Here is a 25683-nt window from a genome sequence, read left to right on the forward strand (position 1 = left end):
CATCCCTCTGCTGTGGAGTATGGAGACCTGACCTTCCACGGGCTGCGCTGCCTCGGCTAACGGAGGTTCTCGCACTGCGCCCATTGCCTTGGGCCCTGCGCGTGACTGCCAGGGACCCCTTCTCTGGTCCCACACGCTGATCTCCATGTGCCTTTGCTGTCCCGTGTTGTCAGACTGATGCAGTCGAGTCCCATGTGTCCAAGCCCCAGTCTGTGGGAACCAGCTGCGGAGGGGAAGGCAGCCCGCAGCTTCCTGGGATGGATGTTACTACAAACAGCCCTGAGTCCCAACATGCAGCATCTTCACCTTGCCGTCCCAGCCCCCGGGCTCCCCACGCAGCTCTGCTGCTGGCCCCTGTGCATAGCCCCCGGCCAGCCCAGCCCTGGGCTCCCTGCGCAGCTCTGCTGCTGGCCCCTGTGCATAGACCCCGGCCGTCCCAGCCCCCGGGCTCCCTGCGCAGCTCTGCTGCTGGCCCCTGTGCATAGACCCCGGCCGTCCCAGCCCCCGGGCTCCCTGCGCAGCTCTGCTGCTGGCCCCTGTGCATAGCCCCCGGCCCTCCCAGCCCCCGGGCTCCCCACGCAGCTCTGCTGCTGGCCCCTGTGCATAGCCCCCGGCCGTCCCAGCCCCCGGGCTCCCCACGCAGCTCTGCTGCTGGCCCCTGTGCATAGCCCCCGGCCAGCCCAGCCCTGGGCTCCCTGCGCAGCTCTGCTGCTGGCCCCTGTGCATAGACCCCGGCCGTCCCAGCCCCCGGGCTCCCTGCGCAGCTCTGCTGCTGGCCCCTGTGCATAGCCCCCGGCCGTCCCAGCCCTGGGCTCCCTGCACAGCTCTGCTGCTGGCCCCTGTGCATAGCCCCCGGCCGTCCCAGCCCCCGGGCTCCCCACGCAGCTCTGCTGCTGGCCCCTGTGCATAGCCCCCGGCCGTCCCAGCCCTGGGCTCCCTGCACAGCTCTGCTGCTGGACCCCCCAATCCCAACTCCCAGCTATTCCAGCCCTGGGCTCCCTTCCCCCAGCTCCGCTGGTGCCCCTCAATCCCAGCCCCCAGCTATCCACACACACTGAGTTGGGATTGAGGCATCAGCACAACACGCACTACCCCGGCCCTGGCTGCCTCCCAAGCACACCCTGCCCGTTGTGCCCAGGTGGTGGTGTCTGATATCTGGCCCCACTTCCTGCTGGAGTGTGGCTGTTAATTTGGCTGCACCGGTGCCCTGGGCTGGCTGCTGGGATTCTGGGCTGCGAGGCCAGCATGTGACTGCCCCACCTCTGGCGTGGTCTCACTGGGTCGTCCCTTGCTGTGTTTCAGATATGATCAGCCAGCGGGCCGCAGGGGGCAAGCACAACAGTAGCTCCCAGCTGGGCACTGGCAGAGGGACCCTACGGCTACGGGCCAAGGGACCGGCCACCGTGGAGGAGCAGGTAGGTGCCAGCCCTGGGGAGCTTCCCCTGACAGCCCTCGGGAGCCCTTTGAATGTTCGCTTGGGCCCTGACCTCTTCCCAGAGGGAATGAGAGGGGAGCTGAGGTCCCAGCTGTCCCAAGATTGGGGAGGGGACAGGTCCTCCATATGGGGCCACTCCCCCCACTACGATCCTTGTACTGCACCTGCTTCCCAGTCTTCTCCCACAGCCCTGACGATGCCCCTCAATCCTCACCTGCAGCCCCCTGCTATCCCAGCCCTGGCCCCCAACACCCACACCTCTGCCAAGGAATGGGGAGCGTTGGAAGAGGGGGGGCCCCTCTTTTCCCATGGTTCTTGGCCAGGCGGTGAGTGGGAGGGGGGCTATATTTTTGCCTCCGTCTCCTGCTCAGCAGCTCTCCTGCCCCCCAGCTGTCTGCGTTTGAGGAGAGGGCAATTGAGAAGGTGGACGACCTGCTGGAGAGCTACATGGGCATCCGCGACACGGAGCTGGGTGAGTCTCCTACCGAGCAGCTCCCAAGTCACCCCGGGGCTCGGTGCCCAAAGCATCGGGGTGTTGGGGGAAGGGCTGTGTCATGGTCAGCCAGCGTAGGAATCCTTGCTGGGCAGCGTGGGAGCTCCCCCTGCTGGGAGAGGCCCAGGCCGATGTAGCTGGGAGCTCCCCCACAGCCAGCGCTCCTCCCCTGTTCCCTACAGTGCCCCCTGTTGGGAGCTCCCCCACAGCCAGCGCTCCTGCCCCGCCTCCTGCAGCAACCCCTGCTGGGAGGGGCTGGGACTGGAGTAGCTGGACGCTCCCCAGCAGTTAAGTGCAAGCCCTGCTGTTAGTGGCCCAGAGGCCTACATCCCTCGTGTGCAGCATTTAGTGTGAGGGGAGAAGTCTCCCCTCTCTGAGAGGTGAGCAGGGCTTTCCCAGGGCACACAGCAGCATTTCCCGGGTTACTGTGGCAGTGGCAGAGACAGGCTTGTCAGTGTGTTCTGGGAAGCAGGGCTGGGCACAGAGAGAGCGAATCAGCCCTTCAGCTCACAGACCTCCCAGCTGCCATGCCTCCTCGGCCAGGGCTGTGGGCAAGAGCAGCGTGTTGGCGCTGGCAGTGCTGGGGCTCAGGGCGTCCATTGCTCCTGGCAATGGCATGGCAGTGCTGTCGTGATGCGCGAAGCATTGGCACTGTTGGTGGGAGCAGTGGGATAGCACTAGAGCTGGCACGTCCTGCCCCAGGTAACATGGCAGTGAATGCTCCTCACTTCCCCCTCATGCCCATCTCTGCTCTCTGTAGCTGCCACCATGGTAGAGCTGGGGAAGGACAAGCGGAACCCGGATGAGTTCGCGGAGGCGCTGGATGAGCGGTTGGGTGACTTCGCCTTCCCCGACGAGTTCGTCTTTGACGTGTGGGGTGCCATTGGCGATGCCAAGGTTGGGCGCTACTAAGACTCTGCGGGACTGCCCTGCTCTGCCCACCCTGGATCTGCTGTGCCCTTGGGTTGGGCAAGGGAGTGCTGGGTTGCTGCCCTCATGTGGACCAGGGGGTAAGGGATACACCACGGGTCTGGCTCTGTGCCTGGCTCCAGCACTGCTGTGGCAAAAACTCCAGCTCCGGCTCCTCGCCCCTCCCCTTCACCTAGGGCCCTGGGTGCACTTCTCTATGGCCAGCCCTTCCTGACTGTACCTGGAGCCACATGGGAGCCGGGCTCTGGGCTCTTCTCCTCTCTCCCCCCAGTACTAGAGGCGGCGGAGGGGACAGCTGCTGGGCATTATCAAGCAATAAGCTGAGCCATTGTGTGCCCCTGGCGAAGGCTGCAGGGAGGTGGGGACTGGCCAGGCCCTTGGGGTGCTCCCTCCCCAGTCCTGGGGGGCAGTAGGGGAGTGAGGGGGGCCAGCTGCACTGCTCCTTGGGGTGGAGCAGGGTGTGTCCTGGCACCCCTCTTCAGTCATCAGGGTAACCTCCTGGCCGCTGCTGGGGCGTCCCTCGACTGTACCTCTGCCTGGGCGCAGCCTCCCCCGGGGCAGTAACCCCGGTGCCTTGAAACTAACCCCGGTGCCTGTGTTCCACGTGTGGGTGTTTGCCAGCAGACGCCCCCATGCCCTTATGGTACACCCACCCCGCTGCCTGTCAGCACCCATCTAACCACTAACGGGAGCGAGGCCGCCCCGGGCGGGCTGCGGTTGGCAGAGTGCCCGCAACAGCCTGCTCACTCCTCCCGAGCTCACTCCAGCCCCCCGCCCTGCTGCTCTGTTGGTACTGTACTGCCCTCTCCCTTCACCTGCTTTAATCCTTCCTCCTCCCGCGATGGAGCCCTGGGCAGCGAGGGGCTGGCAGGGGCGGGCAGCGTGTGAGGCTGCAGCCCCGAGCAATGCCAGGATCCCTTGTTCCCCTCAAAGGCAGCATGAGACTGGGAGCTGCTGCTAACTCGAGGGGAGACAGCTCACTCCCATCCCCTCATCCTGCTCCCCTTGTTACCCCCCCCCTGCCCCAGAGAAAGGAATCAACAGCCTGCAATGCCCCCTGCTGGCAGAGGCCTGGCTGGGGTAGCTGGGAGCTCCCCCCTGGCCAGAGTTCCTGTCCCCCACTGCGCCCCCTGCTGGCAGAAGCTGTCTGGTGCATTCAGGCTCTGTCACAGCTGAGCGCCATTGCCCTGGGACCCCACCTCCGCTTACCTGCTGCCAGAAAGGCCCTGCCCCACCTACCACAGTGGAATAGCCCCGGGGCCCAGGCTGGGGTCTGCTTCTGCCCTGCCAGGGGGTGGGTCCCTGCTCCAGCCCAGACCCACAGGGCGCAGCAGCATTCCCCTGGAGCAGCTCAGGAATAACTGGGCGGCTCTTGTCACGCATCTGTTCCTGAGGCTGGAGCCCTGCGCTCCCCTGGCTGTGCTGTTCACACCCCACATTCACAGCAGCTGGTCTCTGCTCCTGGCTTGCAGGCGGCGGGTGAGTTGGACAGGGGCATGTCCCTTAGCTCTCAGGCAGCCCCCACCCTTACTGCTGCCCCCGGAGCATCGCAGCCCTGGGGGGTGGTCAGAGGGTTAAATCCATCCGCTGCCTCCTCTCCTACCTCCTGCTAAAAACCACCCTGAACGATCAGGCCACGCAGAAGCCCTGTGCCAGTCAGGGGCCTGTTCTATTCACAGCCCACCTTCCCTCCCCTCCCACCCACCCCACTTCCACTCTCCATTCCCTGGGGGGGGTTTGAATTGACTCTTTCCCCCCCCCCCCCTGGGGGGGCAGGTGCACCAGGCCCTTCAGGTTGTATACACCAATGGGTCTTGTGGGCTTTCCAGCTGATCTGGGCTTCCCCCCACCTCCCTGGACTCAGCCAGGCTCCCCTACCTGCTTCACGCTGCTCTGGCTTCCTGTGTAAAGAGATTGTCACCTCCTAGTCTGCTGTCGGGGGGCACCCTCCTCCCTTTTTCCCCCACATGCTGCTGGAGGCCACAGTGCCAGGCCCCAGCGCTGGCCCTAGTGTCCCATCCATAAGGCAGGCGGGTGGGTTAATCATCTCTCCTAGCGTTTACACTTTATGATGATTAACTGCTCCCGGAGCCCGTTGGGGGGGGGGGGGGTGTTTCCTTCACCAGTCTGAGCCTGTCGTAACACTGTCCCCCACATCCCCCTCCGCAGTGCCCCATGTGGGGTTAGGCCTAACACCTCCTCTTCACCCCTTATTCTGAGGGGGGGGCGGTGAGCTGACACACACTGTTGCAGGGCTGGGGTCCCCTTGGGCGGGCTTGGAGTTTTTTGAGATCCTTCTCTTAAAGAAGCCGTAGGGTCTAGTGGCTGGATCCGGACTCCTGGATTCTCCCCCTGGCTCTGGGAGGTGGGGGGGCCCCTATGCATTAGAGCAGGGGCGGGAGAGACAGGACTCGTGGTTCTGTTCTCAGCTCTGCCGCCACCTCTCACCCTTGGGCATGTCCCCTCCCCTCTCTGTCTTGTCTTATCTGTTCACTCTGGATCGGACTGACCTACCTCGCAGGGCGGGCGTGAGGATGCGCAATGTTTGTAAAGCGCCACGTGCTGTAATATTTATATCCCCTCCTGGCACTTGTCTTGGGGTGCAAGCTGGGAGCCCCAGGATTGCTCCCTGTCCCCTAGCTTCTTCAGTCACTCTCCAGCCCTCCGGCACCTACTGTATCCACGACACTAAGCCCAGCCCTGGTGCTTGGGCCTGGACCCCGGCTCACAGAGGAGTGGGCAAAGCAAGGGACTTGGAGGGGGTGGTTTCATTGCGAGGGGCTCCAGGCCCCCAGCATGGAGAGTGACCCCCCCCCCCCCCTGCTGAGCAGGGCTTGGTCAGGGTCAGGAGTCCCAGAGAGCAAGGCCCCTGCGCCCCCCCTCATGCTGTGATGGAAGTGAGCTGTGACCCCCTACGCTGAACCCTGGTCCCCTGGGAGCTGCTGACGAGGGGCAGACCCCCATCCTCCCAGGTCCTATTTTTGTATTTTACCTGTAAAGCATCTTTAACATAAACATATATCAACTCTAGCCAACCAGCCGCATGTCTGTGGGGGCCGTGTCTGGAGCTGGGTCAGGGGCAGCCAGGAGCTTGCCTACAGCTGTGGGGCAGGGGGTGGGCACTGGGGGGGCTGGTCGTGCTGTGGGGCTGGGCAGTGGGCACAATGGGAGGCAGTACCAAAGCCCCCGTCCCCCCCACTCGCAGTTCCCTCTGCAAGGGTCAGATCAGAGCATCCTTCCCAGGGGGCACAACAGGCGGGCCCAGCTCAGCCATCGCACACACCCCTGCCTCAGGCTCCGAGGCGAGGCTGAGCGTCCTTCCCGGCTGGCGGTTCCTGCCCCCTCAATGCCGGCCCCCACCAATGCCGGGGCCTCCTCGGTGTCAGCAGCAGGTTCCTTGTCAGTGGAAGAGAGCAGACCCCGAGCTGCCTCGCCCCGGAGTCTGCACTCAGAGCCACTCGTACAGCTGCCCTGGGCCTGGTTTTCTCCGGGGAGTTTGGACATGTATCCCTTCAGTGGCTGCTCCGCTGTGCGACTTCGGCCTTCCCTGGAGTCAGCGGTCAGGCTAACAGTAGGCCAGTGCTTGGATAGGAGACACCAGGTGGTGGTGCTTCAGCAGGGGCTGCTCTCCCCTGGCAGTGCTGACCCCAGTGCAGCACTAGGGGGCGCTGTGCTGCAGGGAGTGGAGGGCTCAGCGGGGGGGGGCTCTCCCCTGGCAGTCAGTGTTGACCCCAGGGTGGTGCTGTAGTTCTGGATTTAAGCTGAGGGGTAGAGCCAGAGCCGTGCCCAGGGGTGGTAAAATGATCCCCCAGGGTGTTCCCACCAAGCCGGTGGGTGAGTCCTGCTGCCTTGGCCCAGCTCCACCTGGGCTAATCCTCTTCTAACCCCCCTCCCCCAGCTTCAGCTGGCGTCGCAAGGCTCTGGCCCTGCCGACGAAGACCCCTGTGGGCCCCTTTGCCCTGCCTGGCATGGGGGCTGCTGACCATATAAACACCTAAACCCTAGGCAAGGTCAGGGGCATGAGGCCAGCTGGAGCCTGTCCCAGGGTTCCTGCCCCAGGCACTGAGCCGGGCTGCAGCCCTCTCGCCTAGGAGATGGGCGAGCAGGGGAAGGGAGCCCTGCCTCTGGGGCTTGGAGCTGGCAGCATTGCGCTGCCACAGGCTGCCTCTCGCCCAACTCCAGTGCCCCCTCCTTTGCCTGCTGCAGCCCCTTAGATCCCTGGTGTCGACCTGGCACGATACCTCCCCACCCCACCTCCAGGCTGCGCTCCATGGGTTTCACTCTTCCCAGAAGGCGACCCCAGGACTTGGCACACGGACTCCATGTCCCAGGCCAGGATGTGTCGCTGGTTCCGGTCCAGCCGGGATGGCAGGGGCTGGACGCTGCTGCCGCTGGACATGGGCCTCAGCCAAGTTCCTGCTGGACAGGCGTCTGCACCGGTGGCTGCCCCCTCTGGGCTAAAGGGGGGTATCTGTTCATTGCCTTTCACAGCACTAAGTGTGCCCCTCATTGGGCTGGGATCATAGGGGCTGGAACTCTGGCTTTAAGTGGTTTCCATTATATACAGGATTTACAGTTCGGTTAAAATACTCTTAGCACCCCCACTATAAAAACTGTGGGGAGAGCTGGGTGCTGCAGGTCAGGAGTGAGGGGCACTAGCAGAGCTGGGAGGAGAGGCAGCCCAGGGCTGGGATAGCTGGGGGCTGTGGGTCAGGAGTGAGGGGCACCAGCAGAGCTGCTGCTTTCATAAATTAAATTAAATTAAGGGAGATATCCTATCTCCTAGAACTGGAAGGGACCTTGAAAGATCATTGAGTCCAGCCCCTTGCCTTCACTAGCAGGCCCAAGTACTGATTTTGCCCCAGATCCCTAAGTGGCTCCCTCAAGGATTGAACTCACAACCCTGGGTTTAGCAGGCCAATGCTCAAACCACTGAGCTATCCCTCCCCTGAATTTCATATGCATCACATGCTGATGTCTGTTCCACTGCATCATTGAGGGCCGCCCGGTGTGGCAGTTCACCCTCCGGTGGTCTGCACCCCGTCTTCATCGCCGCCCGCAGTCACCTGCCTCTCCATCCCAGACCTGCTGCCGCTCTGCAAGGCCGTAGCTGGTTCCCCCAATCTGCCGCGATTGGCGCTGGGCCGGCAGCACTGGACATGAGCGCATGGACAGGAAAAGGATGTCACGAAGACAACCGTGTCACGCCAGCAGGAGCTGCAGGGGTCCGTGTTTTCTGCTGGAGGCAGGCAGTTTATCGGTCCCATGGGAACCATTGTCAGCCTTGCGTGCACAGGTCGTGTTCCTCCATCGTAGCCCTCCATGCACTACGGGTAACAGCAGCACATCGACGTTTGGGGGGCGAGCGTATGAGCCAACACACACAAATTACACGCTAACGAGCGGCTGAGACAACCACTAACGATACAGGTGCGTGAGCTCGGCTCCAAATCACCGAGATGTGTGTGCCGACTTCTCTCCCAGATTGGTGCACGATATTCACCGGGGCAGAGCGCGGACAGGGGTTCATAAACCATCTGCCTCTGCTCGCAAGAAGGCTCCCGCTGGCTTCTGGATCAAGGCGATACGGGAGGCGGTGGGATGGGGCTGGTATGTTGGATGTCTAAGGGGGTGACGCCTGGCTGGACTGGACAATTCCCAGCACAGATGGGGGGGGGGGTTGATTGGCCAGGCGGTTGTTCGGATGGAAGGACTCAGTAGAGATCCTGTGAACTATCCACCCTTCAAGAAGGGCAAGAAAGTTGGTGCCATTCAGGTGGACCCGTCAGTTGTATAGAGTGTGTCTGTCATCTGGGGCTGACTCCCCCAAGCGACTGCTGCCGATTCCCTGTACGTCTAGAGTGCGGCTTCTCATGGAAATGGTAATGAATCGGAGCTTCACCTTGCAAGCCAGAGCCGAAGCCAGCCAATTTAGGCGTCTCCCTATCAGACCCGTGCGAGATCCGGCGAGCGCCTCTCCGTTTCAGCAGACACCCTCACGACCTACCAGCAGTTAAGGCCGATAAGTTCGTCTCTACGGGTGCCGTCTGTCTGACTGATGGGGATAATAATCACAGCCAGCGAAGGGCCACTCAGCCAAGACATGAATGCTCTGGCCACTTACCTTAGTCAGTGGAGACTTGGACTAAGTCTAAGGGGTGGCCACCGCCTTCCCTCTATGACCAACCTGGCGGGGACGCAGACAGGGCTGGGGGCTGCAGGAGGCTGCGGGGCTGGGTTGAGGGGTCTCAGGCTATACAGCTCCTGCCCTCAGTCGTTCAGTCCCTTGGCACTAGAGTCCCGTCTCGCCAGTTAACGGTCCAAAGGGAGCTGGGCTGGAGCCGCTGGGTCCGAGGGGGCCCCGCTGCCGCAGCACAGTGTGAAGTGGAATCAGAGGCCGAGTGTTGGGATTTTCAAGGGGACGCAGGGCCCAGACTGGCTGCTCCCGAGGCACTAAGTGCGGCTGGGTGGAGGTTTTCTCTCACCCCAGCGTCTCAGGCCCCGCGTACCCTGGGCAGCATCAACAAATCCACGTGCAGCGCCTCAGGCTTCGTCCTCATGCCCAGGTCCCACGGGGACAGCAGCAGGGTTGGAACGGGACCTAGGAGTCTGGCCTGGACCCCCTCCCCTCCCAGAGCCAGTGACTAGAACCCAGGAGTCCTGGCTCCCAACCCCCTGCTCTAACCACTAGACCCCACTCCGCTCCCAGCATGAGAGGCAGCGACCCAGAGGGCGGGGGATGGACAAGGACGCAGGTTGTGTCTGTGCCAACAGGAACAAACATCCCATTCTGCCAAGGGCAGCTGAGACCAGGAAATGGGACAAGCGGTGGGAAGCAGGGAGGCTCGGGGGGAGCCCTGGCCGGAGGGGGCGGGAGCATCTATGCCCTGCTTGGCCTGCCCAGGTCCCCGTGCTGTTCCTGAGCAAGACTATTCCCGGGGGGAACGTCTGGGCCATGTGGGGGGCTGCCCTCCCCCCTGGCTGAGGGGCAGTGTCTGATCCTTGGGACCAGGGCAACACAGGTTTGCCAGCTGTTGGCAGGGTGGCAGGGAGAAGGTGGGTGGGGTCACTTAAGGGTAGGGCTGGGGGAAGCAGCTGGGGAGGGGGCTGGACTGTTCAGAGCCCCCATCAGGAGGCGCTGTCATTGCCCCAGCCAGGCTGTCCGCCTGCTCACAGGCAGCAGTTCTGATTGGCTGCCGTCCCCCAGGACGGGGGTTGTCCCCGTCACCCCTAGCAGGATCTGGAGCCCCAGCCATAGATTCTCCTGCCCCCGTCAGTGTGAGGCTGGTAAACTGCCCCCAGCTCCACCCCAGAGGCAGCTGCATCTCACCTGTGCGGCAGGAGCGAGGCTACTAAAGCCCCTGGGTTCTGGCAGCATAGGGGCCTGGGACTGTTCCGGGAGCGAGCAGCCAAAGTCCGGGGGCCCCTCCTGTGGCCCCAAATCCAAGTCCTGGGGGAGAGGCCGGCCTGGGAGCTCTCTGTGCGGAGTTCATTTTGTGACCAGCAGGGGGCGCTGGGACACAGCAAGGGGCTTGTGGGAGGTGGGAGAGAAGATTTGGGGGGAGTGAAGGCTGAGGGTGTTGAGGGAGGGGCTTGGCTGGGGTGTATCTGCAGAGGGGCGGTTGTGGGGGGAGCTCTGGGCAGAAAGCCCACGACACTCGTCCAGTACACACACACCCCAGCTACGGCAGCAGAGACCCCTTTGTGCACAAACACCCCCCATCCCCTTGTGGCACAAGGCCACTGTCCCCCCAACTGCCCACACATTGGGCAAGTCGCAGGCCAGTGTGGACGGACACCACAGTCCCTGATCCACCCGCTCCCCATGTGCCCCTGCAAATGCCCCCCCAACCCTGAACACACAAATCCCCCCAGCCCTGTGGGACTCTCCCCCCCCCCACCCCCCAGTCTCACTCACTGTGGGGCTGGGGCATTTTAGGAGGTTCCCACTCTGGTACCGATGAGGTGTTTCCCGAGTGAGCTCCCCATGGGACATTGGGGGGGGGTCACCCAAGCCAGCCCCCCATAATCCTTAGCTCAGACTGAGCGACCCCCTCCCCAGCCTCAAGGCAGTTAATTTATCCCTCCCCCCCATGCAATGGGACACCCCCATTGAAATCAGCCCCCTACCCCCAAATCCCAGACCCATCCAGTTAATTCCGGCTGGGCCTGGCTCTCCCCCAGACTCTGTTCCTGCCCCCCACCCCATTACTTTCCTAGACAGGTGTGGGAGGCTGGAAGGAGCCGGCCTGGCCTCCCAGGCCCCCAACCCCAGATAATGTGGCAGACCAGCCTGCTCCCCCCACCCCTATCCGAAAATCCCTGCTGGCCCCAGGAACCCGCCGTGCCCCTCCCCCACCCACTGCTGCTTCCACCCCTAAGCCAGCATCACAGCTGGGGATCAGGCCCAGAAAGGGGGCGACCGGTCCATATGCTGCAGAGTGGGGGGGCGGGGAGGATTCCCACCTGGCCAGTATTGGACCAGCCTGGCCGGGTTTTTTATGGATTTACCAGTTGCCAGAAAAATCGTTTAATCTGCCAGTTTGGGACTTTTTTTTTTTTCATGGGTCTAGAGACTTGCCCGGTTCTCACACTACATGGGGCTGGCAAATGCTCCGGTGTCTGTGGCCAGCTCCAGGGGCTGCAGTGCCCCACGGCCGCAGCCTAAAATGATGTTCAATCTTATCTATCAAATGTATTTGGGCATAAATGTGCGAGTCTCTAAGGTGCCACGAGGACTCCTCGTTTTTTCTGATACAGACTAACACAGCTACTCCTCTGAATCGTATCATGTGCGTCCTCTCTCTAGTCTAGATACGGCAAGCGGCTGTCGAAGGGGGGTTGCGGCGTTGCCTGGGGGTTGCGGCCCGCTTGTCTGGGGCATGCCGGGGGTTTTGCATTTCAAAGGTGGTCCTAGGTGGGGACTGACTTGGCCCAAGGGATTGTGGGAGCAGTGCCTTGGGGAACCTGGCATGCCCGGGGACCCCAGCTCCCCCAGTCTGTGCAGAGCAGATGGACCGAGGGAGGCAGGGACTTGCCCAAGGTCGCCTGGGGGTGGCAGAGCCAGGATGTGAACCCAGGGGTCCTAGCTCCCATCTGTCTACATGGGGGGCTAGGGGGAGCCCCGGGGAGCAGCAGATCCCTCTGGGGAGAGCCAGCGGCTGTGAACGCTGCTCAGCCGCTCCTGCAGCCTCGAGCCCTGTGCCTGGAGAGAGGCGTGGGGTGAGTCGCTGCAGGCCCTGGGACTGGGCCCAGACCTACTGTGACCTTGGTCGCCTGCCCCGGCGTGGGAGGCATTTTAGCTCCGTTCCGATTCCCACAGGACACAACTGCCTACATTCATTGACTACATGGCCCTGGGTCTCCCCAGCGCCCCAGGCCTCCCCCCCCGCATGGCCCCAGGCCTTCCCCCCCCCGTGCCCTGGGCCTCCCCCCTCAGCACCACTGGCCTCCTTCCCCCCCATGGCCTCTTCCCCTCCCCCATGCCTCAGGCCTCCTTCTCCCCCCTCACCCCCCGCCAGCATCCCGGGCCTCCTTCCTCCCTCCCCCGTCTCCAGCGCCCCGGCCCTCCTTCCATATTCCCCCCCCCCGCCTGCCAGCAACCCGGGCTTCCTTACCACCCTCCCAGCACCTCCGCCACAACCCCTGAACTCCTTCCAAAGACCCCTGGCGGCTGCCCCCAAAGAAGGCTGTTAGCTTGTGGGGAAGGTTACGCTGGTGCCTTTCCTCCCACACCGATGGGAAAACAGCCCAGGACAGGCGTTCGCAACCAAGGGGGTCACCGCCCAACAGGTGCCAGGGGGTCGTGCCCACCTGTCCGTCTCCTACTGCAAACAGTGAAGAGGGGGGCAGGGAGCGGGGAGTTGAGCAACAGTGAGCCAGGAAATCTGCAACATTCGCAGACGAGTGCAACCGCCGCGCCGGGAATGTAACAACCGGCTACCACCACAACCGCACGCACGCGCACACACACACACACACACACACACACACACTGCTGTACACACGCACACGCACACACACTTTACACACACACACACACACACTGCTGTGCACACGCACACACACTTCTGTACACACACACTGCTGTACACACGCACACACACTTCTGTACACACACACACACACACTGCTGTACACACGCACACACACTGCTGTACACATACACACGCACACACACACACTGCTGTACACATGCACACACACTCCTTTCCCTGCCAACATACACCCCACCCACCACACGCGCACACATGCTCACAATCACAATCAGATGCACATCCTAAATCCTCAGCCAGCTGTGCAGGGGAGAGAGGGCATAACAACATGCCTGGCCAGCTCGAAGTCTCTGGGCAGGGGACACACGTTAATCCAGCCATGGGCGGCGTTCGGGTGCTGAGGCAGAACTGGGGGTGTGTGGGGAGGGGGGTCTGTCTCCTGGGCCAGGCTGTGTGTGTGTGTTTGTGTGGGCAGCAAAGTGTAGGAGTGTGTGGTTGTGAGGGGATGAATGATTGTAACAGCCTCTGTGACAGTGTGAGTTGTAGCAAGTGTGTGACTTTGAGCACGCGCATGTTGTGTAAGGGCACACACGTGTGTGTGTGTGCCGTTAGTGTGTGCGGTTGTGAGGACCTCCGTGATTGTACCTGCTTCTCCCTGACCGTGCTGGGGGAGTGTCATGGGGGGGGCGACACGGAATGATTAGAGCACACGCCATTGGGCGAGCATGTTAGGCAGCAGCACATGTGTGCGGGTGTGGAACTCCACAGCAGGGGGCATGTTGCGCAGTGACACACACGTGTGCAGGTGTGGCGCCGCAAAGCGGGGGCCGTCTTGGGCAGCAGCATATGGCTGTGCGGGTGTGGAGCTGTGCAGCGGGGTGGGGGGTTCGATAGCAGTACACGCGTATGTGGGTGTGGAGCCGCGCAGCGGGGGGCGTGTTGGGCAGCAGCACACGCTTGTGCACTGGGCAGCAGCACACGTGTGTGCAGTTGTGGCTCTGCACAGCAGGGGCCGTTTGCGGGTGTGGAGGAGGTGTGGTTGTGGGGGGCTGAGGGATTGTAACCGGCACGTGACTGCAGTTGTGTAAGCGTGTTGTGTAAGGGCACGCGTGTGCTGGCTGGGGCGCGGCTGTTGCTGGGCGGTGCCCAGCTCCTGCCCCAGGGGGGGCGTTAAGTACCAGCCCCCACCCCCCCTTGTATCCTGTCTCCTCCTGTTTACATGGAATCAAAACAACTATGAGTCTGGTTTTGTTCTTCAAGGAGGACAGGGGTGGGGTAAGAGGGAGGGGGAATGCAACCCAAGCCAGGCCCCCCCCTTAGGGTCTGAGCAGCCTCCCCCCCCACTCATGGTCACTGCTGGTGCTACAATCCCCCTCCCAGGGAATCCTGGCATGGGGGACGGGACTAGGGGTGATCAGGTTGACCTGAGGACTCTGCTCCCAGCCATGGGGGGAGGGGTGGCCTGGCAGGGATGCAGCAATGCCCAGCCAGATGTGCCCTGTGGGGGGGGGTGCAGAGGGGCCCTCAGCTGGGTGGCACCCAAGTCCAGATGTGCCCTGTGGGGAAATCATGGCCTGGCAGATGGGCAGGGATGTGCAGGGCTGCCCAGCCGCCCCTCTCCCTGCTTTCCCAGCATGCATTGCTATTCCAGCTTCTCTTTGGGGTGAAGTCCATTCTGGCCCCGGCCCTGGCCCTCTCCTTCAAGCGCAGGTGCCGTGTCCAAAACTGCTACTTGGCAGATTGTACTGCTGGGTTGCTACTGAGCATGTTCAGTAACATCTGTTGAACCCACTGCCCTTGCTCTGCCCTCACTTGGGATTCAAACCTGCTGCCTGCTGTTTATGGGGGTGGAAAGGGGGCAAATGCAGGGGCCGGGGGGATGGGGATGGACAAAGTCTGTCCCCATACGCCCCCCAAACACTATGCGTCACACATTCTGAGTACTTAACAGCATCTCTTCTCAGCTCCTGTCCGCAAAAAGTCTTCTGGCAAGTCCCACATTTGTCTTATCTGCGGCCGTGATTCCCTGAAGTGAGCTCCTTTGCCTGGCATCCCTTCTAAAGATAGCTTTGCTCCTTCCAATTGTTGACTTTTTAAAATGTTCTTTTTATTCCTCATCACGCTTCATCATTGAACTTCGTTCACGCTGGGCAGATGGATGTCGCGGCGCTATTTAATTTCTGTTTGAATAGATCATCACACAACATATTTCAAAGTAAATAGTTGCTGGTCGTTTTAGCAATGCCATCTGTGTTCCTAGTACTGCACTCACTGCCTGTGTTTTTACTGAGTTTTAATTTAGAATCTTTCAATCAAAATTTCCCTTTTTCTTTTTCTAGCGCAAGTTTATTCTCTTAGCTCATGTGACTTCCAATCTGACTGATTTCCTGGCCTGGTGTCAAAACGTCTCCATTTTCATTTGATCCACTAGTGGGGGATTGCCTTCCTCAACTGTTCTTTCGCCTCTCAATCCAGCCCTCAGGGCTTTTCCACGTCACTGCTTGTGCGTAGAGCTTGCTTCCCAAATATTCACTAAGGGCCGTACACTATCTCAGATTAAATCCCTTTCAAAGGTAAAAATCTACTGTAACTTTTACTGAACATAAGTGGGTCAACCCAATGGTCCATCTAGCCCAGTATCCTGTCTACCTCCAGTGGCCAATACCAGATGCTTCAGAGGGAATGAACAGAACAGGGAATCTTTGAGTGATCCATCCCCTGTCATCCAGTCCCAGCTTCTGACAGTCTGAGGCTAGGGACCCCTAGAGCATGGGGTTGCATCCCTGGCCATATTGGCTAATAGCCATTGATGGACCTATCGGATTCTCATAGACTTTAAGGTCAGAAGGGACCATTATGATCATCAGGTCTGACCCCCTGCATGCTGCAGGCCACAAAACCGTCCCTACCCTTCCCTTGACTCTGCTGATGAAGTCTCCAAATCCTGTGTTTTAGTGACTTCAATTGGCAGAGAACCCTCCTGCTAGCGATCCCTGCCCCATGCTGCGGAGGAAGGCGAAAAACCTCCAGGGCCTCAGCCAATCTACCCTGGAGGAAAATTCCTTCCCGGCCCCAAATATGGCGATCAGTAAGACCCCGAGCATGTAGGCAAGAGTCTCCAGCCTGACCCTTGTTAGCCATTATACTATTTACCTGCCATTGCTCGGTATTCCTCAGCTAATATGCTTTACCATTAAACCATTCCCTCCATAAACTTATCTAACTTAATCTTAAAACCAGACAGGTCCCTCGCCCCCACCGTTTCCCTCGGAAGGCCGTTCCAATATTTCACCCCTCTGACGGTCAGAAACCTTCGTCTAATTTCAAGCCTAAACTTCCCCACGGCCAGTTTATATCCATTCGTTCTCGTGTCCACATTAGTACTAAGCTGGAATAATTCCTCTCCCTCCCTTGTATTTATCCCTCTGATATATTTAAAGAGAGCAATCATATCCCCCCTCAGCCTTCGTTTTGTCAGACTAAACAACCCGAGCTCCTCTAGTCTCTTTTCATACGACAGGTTTTCCATTCCTCTGATCATCCTAGTGGCCCTTCTCTGCACCCGTTCCAATTTGAGTTCATCTTTTTTAAACATGGGAGACCAGAACTGCACACAGTACTCCAAATGAGGTCTCACCAGCGCCTTGTACAACGGAAGCAGCACCTCCTTATCCCTACTAGATATACCTCGCCTAATGCATCCCAAGACCGCATTGGCTTTCTTTTTTTAACCCAGTTATAGTTTTAGCCTTCACAACATAATGAACACTCAAGTTACCTCAACAGTCGCTGCAGTTAATACGTCGCTTGGGTCGGTGGTGAGCGTACTCACTCCTTGTATGGATTCAGCGTGCGGTGCACCATAGGTAGGCAGCCCATTGTGCAACTCACCACCACCCACCGCCCTGTATTTTGGGAAGTTTTGGCAATGCACAGTGGGGCCCAAAGGGGTCGCACGGGGGTGTCTGGGAGCATTGGGTCAACTTCCCATAATGCAATGTTCACCGTCCCATAATTGTATCCGTGTCCCAGAATTTTCGCACCTTTTCCCTAAACCCCACAGACCCGCGTGGCCCTCCTTGCTGTCTGCCGTGTCTGAAGAAGCCTGGCGCTCGCATGGCTCTGCGCTATCATTATGAGCGTTGCGAGGCCATGGGGGACGACCCTGCAGTATTTGCGGCGCCCCAAGAGTAGACGCGGGGAACATGTCAATTCCGTGCAGACCGTATCGCTGCAGCACAGAACGGCAACCAATTCACACTTGGTGGTGGCATTCACGGAGCAGCTGCAGATGGGGGAGCTCCAGCCATGGGCCCGAGAAACAAGCGCCCGCCGGTGAGATCGCATCGGAATGCAGGGGTAGGATGAGGAGCGGTGGCTGCAGAACTTCGGGCTGCGCAAGGCCACAGTCCTGGATCCATGTGCTGAACTCGCCCCAGCCTGCCAGCGCAGGGACAGGAAAAAGAGAACCGCGCTAACGGGAGAAACGAGTGCCAATCGCACTGTGCAAACTTCCCACGCCGGATTGTCACCAGTTAGTCAGAGTCTGTTAACTAAATACAAGGCGGAATAGATCTGTTTATCATAAGCCGTTACCACATATTGTAAGAGACCATTCCATGTTAAAACGCCTGTTAACACCTCTCCAGTCAAAGGGACATTATTGGGTCACAGGCTGTTGTCTCTTACAACTCCGGGTCAAAGGAGTTGGAGCGAGGACTCGGATCCTTTCGCTATCCAATTCCACCGGGGCAGTGCAGAAGCCAGGAAAGTTCCCCACAATAGCAGGACCATTCCCCCGCTTACATAATTGGCATCACGAAGAGGATCCTAGCCGTAGGATTTTGGTTTATTGGTTGAGTTCTGGTAGCACTGTTCAGGTCTGGCTCAAAACCCTACAATGGCTGGAATTGAAGAACTACGGGCCCAGTTTGCTGAACTTCAGCGCAAATCATTGGACTGAGCTCAGGCATTATGACGAGCTAGAGCTGAGCAGAGAGGTTTTATCGTTGGCCAAGGCGGTGACAGACCAGCATGATGCTGCAGTGACGAAGCCTCCTACCATTATGTTCCATGAGACTGGAAGCTATCTGAGTTCAGCGGCTTCCCAGCAAAGCCAGGAGACATCACACCAAAAGAATGGATTAAGTCAGTAAAGGCAGCTCTGAGCGGACCCGGAGAAGATCACATGGATTTTGTGGAAGAGCACCTCAAAGGCCAGGCCAGATCCACAGTGAAGTTCATGGCAACAGCTGACAAGATAGATGGAGGGAAGATATTTCAGCTTCTCTTAGAAGTGGGGACACAAAGTGCTCATTGGAACCAGGCTCAAGGAATTCTATGAGCGGACACAGAATCCAGGGGGGTCCATTCGGGCCTACACATACGACCACCGGGAGAGAATGGGCCATGTGGAGCATCAGGACCCACAACGCGTTCTGGATGCAGATATGGACCTAAAAAGAGCAGTTACTGGTGGGGCTCCGGGACGACTCCCTCGGCCGTGAAATGAAGAGGAGGTTTAAAGAAGAGCCCAGAAAGAAGTTCCATGAACTTATGCAGGCTGCTATTATGTGGTCTGAAGAAGAGGAAGTTCCTGTGGCAGAGACGGACAAGCCTAACCCCCGTTCAGGAAGTGGCGGTCTAGGGAATGCAGCTACCAGGGAAAAGGCCCTGCCCCAAACACAGTTAATGCTGGAAAGTTTAAATGAAGCTGTCCAGAAAACAGGCCAACAGCGGGAGATGCTGAAGGGGGTGACAGGTGATGAAAGGTAAAATCTCCCCTTGTACGCCAATGCCACAGTATCCCAGGATCCTGAAGATCCCCTCTGCAGGAAGAGCTGGGAAGGTACATTTGCTATACTTGTGAAAGGCCAGGGCAGACTAGTCGAGAATGTCCAATGAGAAGGAGACCAGAGTCCCAGGCACTCGGAGGGAGCCAAAGGGGCACCAGGCATACGTGGCCCATCTACAGTAGAAGGCCAAAGAGTGGCAGAAGGATTCCTAGGCCTGTCCCTGGTGGAACATCAATCGGCCTGCAGAGCTGAAAGGAACTTGGACAGTGCCAGTGTATCTAGCGATGTCTGTGAGCGAGTGTTTGGAGACTAACTGCTGACGTACTTGTCGCCGGGGTGAAGCCCAGCTGTTGGTTTGATACCCACTCAGAAGTCACCACAATCACTGAACTGCATTTTCAAAAATATTTGAAGCACAAGGAGCCAGCAGATGGTTTGTACGTCTAACAGCAGCGAATGGACTGGCCATCCCAGTGGGGGGAGGCCTCGAAGAAGACACAGAGTATGTGGTCAGACAGTGCCATGAAAATGCCTCTTCATCCTGAGAGACAAAGTATTTGAAGAAAGTCATATGGGAGATGGAGTCCCAGAGATGCTAGGGATGAATATCATTGGGGAGTTGAAATCACTGTTGCCAGGAGACGGAACCAGGAGGATGAACGCCATGGGCACTCTAAGAAGAATGTTGTGCTGAGCAGAATACTGGCTTGAGCAGAGACAGAACCATTCCCTGGGCCCTTCGGGGCAGATTGGAAGTGTTCAAGTGGCCGGAAGACAGAAAACAATTATTCCTCCCTGGAGAGGGAAGATCCTTGACTAATGCTGCTGGGTACCAGGAAATACCAATGGATTTCGAGTGCTTGTAGAGCCAACGTCTAGGGCAAGCCTACCTAATGGGATCCAGCCAGCCAATGTATTGACTGATGTCATCAAAGGAAGAGTACCCACGAGACTTCTCAACTCACGTGCGAAGGCCATGGCGTTGTATCCTCGAACCAGAGTTGCAGAGCGGCACTGGCCCGAGGGAGTGGTTCCTTGGGTGGAGATGACCTTTGAAGAGAGTGGAGATGAGCTGCCAGGGATAAGGAGGGAGAAGGGAGAACAAGTTACTGCTTCTCGAGAAAGACGTGTTGGTAGGCTGCCAGTTCCAGTTCACGTGGTGCTCCAAGGGCTGATTCCTGAGCAGGTGGCTAACTGAAGGGTGTTGCTAGAGAAGAATCCAAACATAGTAGCCAAAGAATACCAAGCAATGGTAGGTAAATAATATAATGGCTAACAGGGGTCAGGCTGGAGACTCTTGCCTAAATGCTCGGGGTCTTACTGATCGCCATATTTGGGGTCGGGAAGGAATTTTCCTCCAGGGTAGATTGGCTGAGCCCTGGAGGTTTTTCGCCTTCCTCCGCAGCATGGGGCAGGGATCACTAGCAGGAGGGTCTCTGCCAATTGAAGTCACTAAACCCCAGGATTGGGGACTTCAACAGCAGAGTCCAGGGAAGGGGTAGGGACGATTTTGTGGCCTGCAGCATGCAGGGGGTCAGACCAGATGATCATAATTGGTTCCTTCTGACCTTAAAGTCTATGAGTCTATGAGTCTATGAAAAGTCTTGTCTAAGGAGGAGGTGACCATCGGCCGAATGGGTCTTCTGAGAAATATTTTGGTTTTCTTGGAATTATGCAGCTGGAAGGGAAATGGGTAACCGAGAAGTTTAACTGTGCCGTACATTTCAGCAAAGACAAAAATACACGTTAATAACCCTATCTGAAAACACGCTTAGATGCTCGTTTTTGAAAACGTTGCAATGTGCGGTGAGTTGTTCTTGTTTGTAGGCCTTGTTACCACCATAAAGTGTTCAGATTTTGAAAAATATCTTTTTATTTGTGTCCACATTTAAAATAGAGCTTACCAAACGGTAGCGAATTGTGACAGGGGTGACCCAGTCCTTCTCCCCTGGGCCAGAGGAGGAGAAAGGTGAGAAGTAACTCATTGTGACAGGGCAGCAAAAAAGAACATCCGGAGATGTCAGTGTGACCAAATGGGGATTTTCCCTTGAGCCTATGTCAGTTTAACTGTTTGGCATGAATACGGCCTGTGCCTCAGTTTCCCTGTGTGCTGCACCAATACCTCGGTGGTGGGAATAGGGGTGTGTGACTTTGACTGAGACCTCTGGGGCAGGTGGGGCTGCTCCAGCTGTCTGCACACGTGCTATTACCGGTGCCCTTCGTAACCTGAGCCCCAGGAGGGGGATGCAACCAGGTGACGACCAGGTGACTCCTTGCCCGGGAAGCGAGACAAAGACAAGGAGGAAGAGGAACGTGGGTGTCGGAGGTCGGGTCCCTGGGAGCTGGAAGTCTGCTTGGGGGGACTGGAAGAGGGGGAGTCCAGGGCTTCTGGCCCAGGACTCCCCAAGATGGACTTGGCTGAAAGTCACTGATTTCTGTGCTAAGAAGTTCTGTTCTATTCTGTGTTCCTGTCGACTAATAAACCTTCTGTTTTACTGGCTGGCTGAGAGTCACGTCTGACTGCGGGGTTGGGGGGCAGGGCCCTCGGGCTTCCCCAGGAGCCCTGCCCAGGCGGACTCGCTGCAGGAAGTGCATGGTGTGGAAGGGGATGCTGAATGCTCCGAGGTCAGACCCAGGAAGGATACCTGCCTGTCTCTAACCAGAGCCCTGGAGCTGAGTGGGACAGAGAGATATTTCCCGCCCCCCTGCACTCGGGGAGGTGCCTCATGCTGGCTCTGATGCTGTGAGCAAAGCAGTGGGCTCGCTGCCTGCCCTCACTGGGACAGCAGGGGCCAAGCTGAGCCCAGGGGGATCAGAGACCCCAGCTGAGTGCGGGGAACCGCAGCCAGGGCGGGACAGCTGCCAGCCAGGGCTGCCTTGTCCAGAGGTTTAAAAGGCCCGGACAAAGGTAAAGCAACCTTGGGTCACCTGCCTCTCATAGAGGAGCCTTTTCAGAAGGTGGCCCTGGACTTGGTGCGGGACGGATCTGAGGGGAAGGCCTCCCCTGATGGAGAATCAGTGGTGGAATATGTACTGACCTTCCGGGAAACGCTCGCTGAGCTCATGGGTCCAGCCAGGGAGAACCTAGCCAGGGCCCAAGGGAGGCAGAAAGTCTGGTACAACCGCTCAGCCTATGGCACTGGGGACCAGGAGAGGGTTCTCGTCCCAGTGAGGAAGACTAAGCTGCAAGCTGCCTGGGACGGGCCCTTCAAAGTCATCAAGGAGCTGAATGAGGAGAACAATGTGGTGGAAGCAAGGGTGGACCGGCTAAACAGGGCCAACGAGAGGGGGGGGAAGCCGGGCCCCGGGCCCCCTTCCGGACCACCAGGCCCCGGTAATTTGTACCAGCTTCCCCCCGCTCTCGTTGGCCCTGGGTGGAACTGCCCAACCGGGCTCACAGCCACCGAGGGGACCAGGTCAACACGATGGAGCCGTAATAACACAGGGAGAGGCTGGTGCTGGCCATGTGTGGCCAGTGGGAGAAGGGAGATGATCCCCTGGTGGGTCTCTTCCCTGAGACATGAGCCAGCCCCTTGCTGGAATCAATTCCCCTCTCTGACCAGCTAACCCCTGCCCAGCCGGCAGAGATCAGCGAGGCGCTGCATTCGTAGAAACAGCTGTTCTCCAGCCTCCTGCATTTCACCATCAGCAAAATATAGTAGTGAGATCGGGGCCCCCATTGTGCCGGGCGCTGCCCGGACCCCGACCGAGCTCAGGGCCCTGTTGTGCCAGGTGCTGCACAGATCCCAGCTGAGATCAGGGCCCCCCATTGTGCCGGGCGCTGCCCAGACCCCGACTGAGAGAGAGGCAGGCAGGATCATCCCCATTTTATGGGCAGGGAGCTGAGGCCTAGAGAGATGCCCACGGTCACCCAGGAAGTCAGTGGCAGACCTGGGCATTGACCCCACATCTGGCAAGTCCTAGCCCCAGCCCCTCGCTTACCTTCAGTCCTGAGGAGGGTTAGGAGCCGGGGCCCAGATCTGCCCCATGTTCGGTTCCCCGGCTCTAAGGAACAGCCAGAACAGTGCAGCCGCTTTCGGGGCTTTCCACAGATCCCGAAGCCGGATGGGACTGTCCCTCGCATCTCGTCCGGCCCCCTGCCCAGCATCCCTTCCGTGGCCTGAGCTAGAGCAGAGCTTGATTCATCCCTCAGTCCCCAGCCCATCTCCGCTGACCTCCGGGATAACCCAGGCCAGAGCCCTGCCCCCCAACGCTCACCAGGAAAACAGCTTGCTGTAAAACGTGCCAGGGACGGCGAAGCCCCCACCATGCCCCTGGGTCAGTTGTCCTTGATTAATCACTGCCACCGATAAACATTTGCGCCTCATTTCCAGTCTGAACTGGTCTAGCTTCAACTTCCAGCCATTGCCTGGTGTTCGACGTTCCTCTGCTGGACCACAGAGCCCATTAGCCAGGGTTTGTCCCCCCGTCCCGTGTCCCCCCCCCCTCCCGGTATTTACAGCCTGGGCTGAAATCATCCCGTAACCTTCACATCTAGCCTGAATCTTGTCTCGCTCTGGCCAATCACCCCCATTGGCCTCACAGCACCCCCTGGAGGCCAGGGCGTCTGTGGCAGAGCCAGGATTGGACCCAGGCGTCCTGAGGCCCAGGCGAGCACCCTAACGGCTGCAGCCTGCAGGAGACTCTATGCCTGGCCACAGGTTTAGGATGGGCCCCAGTGTTCAGGCCCTGACACACAGAAAGCCCCATCGAGGCTGAGGCGTGTCAGTTTCCCAGGCCGGGGCTGATCCCGCTGTTTACACGCACCATGAACACCAGCATTCGGGTCGCGGGTGGCGGCACATTCCAGCCCCGGTGCTCGGCCCGGCGGGGCCCCAGGGAACAGAGCGTCAGGGCGGGGCAGGTTCTTCCAGGCAGCCAGAGCTCCTGTTAGCCCACAGGGACCCCCTAAAAGCTGACCCAGACCATGTGAGTTATAGGGTGCAGCACCCCAGCATCACAGTGCCCTCTGGTGCCAGGCTGGGATGTGTATGGGGACAGGGCATTACGGGCAGAACCACAGCGCCTCCTGTGCCAGGCTGGGGTGTGTATGGGGACAGGGCATTACGGGCAGAACCACAGTGCCTCCTGTGCCAGGCTGGGGTGTGTATGGGGATGGGGTATGGCCAGGGTAGTGTGGGGCAACACCCCAGCAGCACAGCACCCTCCCAGTGGCTGGGGTGTGTATTGGGCACAGCCAGAGCATGGAGGGCACCATGCCCAGAACACACCAGGCATTGGCAGGCAGCCCTGCCCACTGTGTGCCTGCCCCGTGGCAGGGAGAGAAGGTGAGGGGACTTGGCACTGGCAGAAGCTCAAGGGGACACTGGGGAGCAGGAGAGATGCCCACCAAAGGCCATTTTCACAGGGGCAGCCCAGCTAGTGTTCGCCATCCCCCAGGAAGCAGTGGCAGTTAAGTACCTGGGGGGGGCCTCAGGCCTGGCTCTAGGGACTAATGCCCAGGTGTGGATGAGAGGGGATTGGCACAGCTAGTGCCGCCTTTGTGCAAAGTGGATCATCCTTTTCCCACATCTCCATTTCCTGGGTGAGTCACTCAATGACTCTGTGCCTCAGTTTCCCCAAGCTGCCAAATGGGGATCATAATTCTAGCGCCTACATTCCTTGGGGCAGGGACCGTCACCGTGTGTCTGTGCAGCACACGGCACCCACCATGGGGCTCTCAGCTTGGCACCTGTACCATGGAGACATTTGCAGAGCTGAGCCAGGGTCGGAGACATGCTAATCCGGGGAGCTTTTCCCCAGTAGAACTCAAAGCACTTTACAAAGCTCAGTGTCATTATACAAATGGGGAAACTGAGGCACAGAGCAGGATTAAGACGCTTGCCCAAAGTCACCCAAACAGTCAGTGGCAGAGCCATGAGACTGAATCCAGCTCTCCAGTACCATGCACTGTCCTTCAGGCCACGCTCACCCCAGAACTCAAACATGAAATTGCAGAGCAGGTGCCTACACTATGTGACCTACCAATCAGCTCCTAGACCAGATGACTGGAGGAAAGCTAATGTGACACTACTTTTTTAAAAAGGCTCCTGATGGCGATCCTGGCAATTCCAGGCGGGTAAGCCTAACTTCAGCACCAGGCAAATCATCTGAAACTACAGTAAAGAACAGAATAAGCAGACACAAAGATAAACACGACATGCTGGGGGAGAGTCAACACGGCTTTTGTAAAGGGAAATCACGCCTCACCAATCTACTAGAATTCTTGGAGGGGTCAACAAATATGTGGACAAGGCTGATCCAGGGGACTTGAAATTTCAGAAAGATTTTGACAAAGTCCCTCACCAAAGGCGCTTAAGCAAAGTAAGCTGTCATGGGATAAGAGGGCAGGTCCTCTCATGGATCAGTAACTGGTTGAAAGATAGGAAATAAAGGATAGGAATAAATGGGCAGTTTTTTGTGGAGAGAGGTAAATAGCAGGGCCCCCAGGGATCTGTACTGGGACCAGCGCTGTTCAACATAGTCATAAATGATCTGGAAAAAGGAGGTAAACAGTGAGGTGGCAGTTGGGAGATGATACAAAATTACTCAAAATAGTTCAGGCCAAAGCAGACTGCAAAGCGTTACAAAGGGATCCCACAAAACTGGGGGACGGGGCAAAAAAAACAGCAGATGAAATTCCATGTTGATCAGTGCAAAGTAATGCACGTTGGAAAACAGAATCCCAACTATACATAAAAAATGCTGGGGTCTAAATTAGCTGTTATCACGCAAGAATGAGATCTTGGAGTCACTGTGGAGAGTTCTCTGAAAACATCTGTTCAATGTGCAGCGGCAGTCAAAAAAGCGACCAGTGTTAGGAACCATTAGGAACGGGATAGATAAGATGACAGTAAATATCACAATGCCACTATATAAATCCATGGCGCGCCGACACCTTGCATACTGGGTGCAGCTCTGGTCGCCCCGTCTCGAAGAAGATTTATTAGAATTGGAAAAAGTACAGAGAAGGGCAACAAAAATGATCAGGGGGATGGAACAGCTTCCGTAGGAGGAGAGATTACCAGGCCTGGG

At 58.5% G+C, this 25683-nt stretch overlaps 1 protein-coding gene across 3 annotated transcripts in view; it reads left to right on the plus strand.

Moving 5' to 3' along the window:
• Nucleotides 1–5888, plus strand: part of GIPC1 (GIPC PDZ domain containing family member 1) — a 32763-nt gene extending 26875 nt beyond the window's left edge. For all 3 annotated transcript variants that reach the window (XM_024110025.3, XM_024110026.3, XM_005296077.4), the window contains exons 5-7: nt 1303–1415; nt 1826–1907; nt 2689–5888. In XM_024110025.3, coding sequence (XP_023965793.1) covers nt 1303–1415; nt 1826–1907; nt 2689–2840 — 347 coding nt within the window. In that variant the 3' untranslated portion in view covers nt 2841–5888. The remainder of the gene's footprint in view (nt 1–1302; nt 1416–1825; nt 1908–2688) is intronic.
• Nucleotides 5889–25683: the final 19795 nt, after the last annotated feature.

The sequence above is a fragment of the Chrysemys picta genome, chromosome 22, assembly GCF_011386835.1.
Source record: "Chrysemys picta bellii isolate R12L10 chromosome 22, ASM1138683v2, whole genome shotgun sequence".
NCBI classification, from domain to species: domain Eukaryota; kingdom Metazoa; phylum Chordata; order Testudines; family Emydidae; genus Chrysemys; species Chrysemys picta.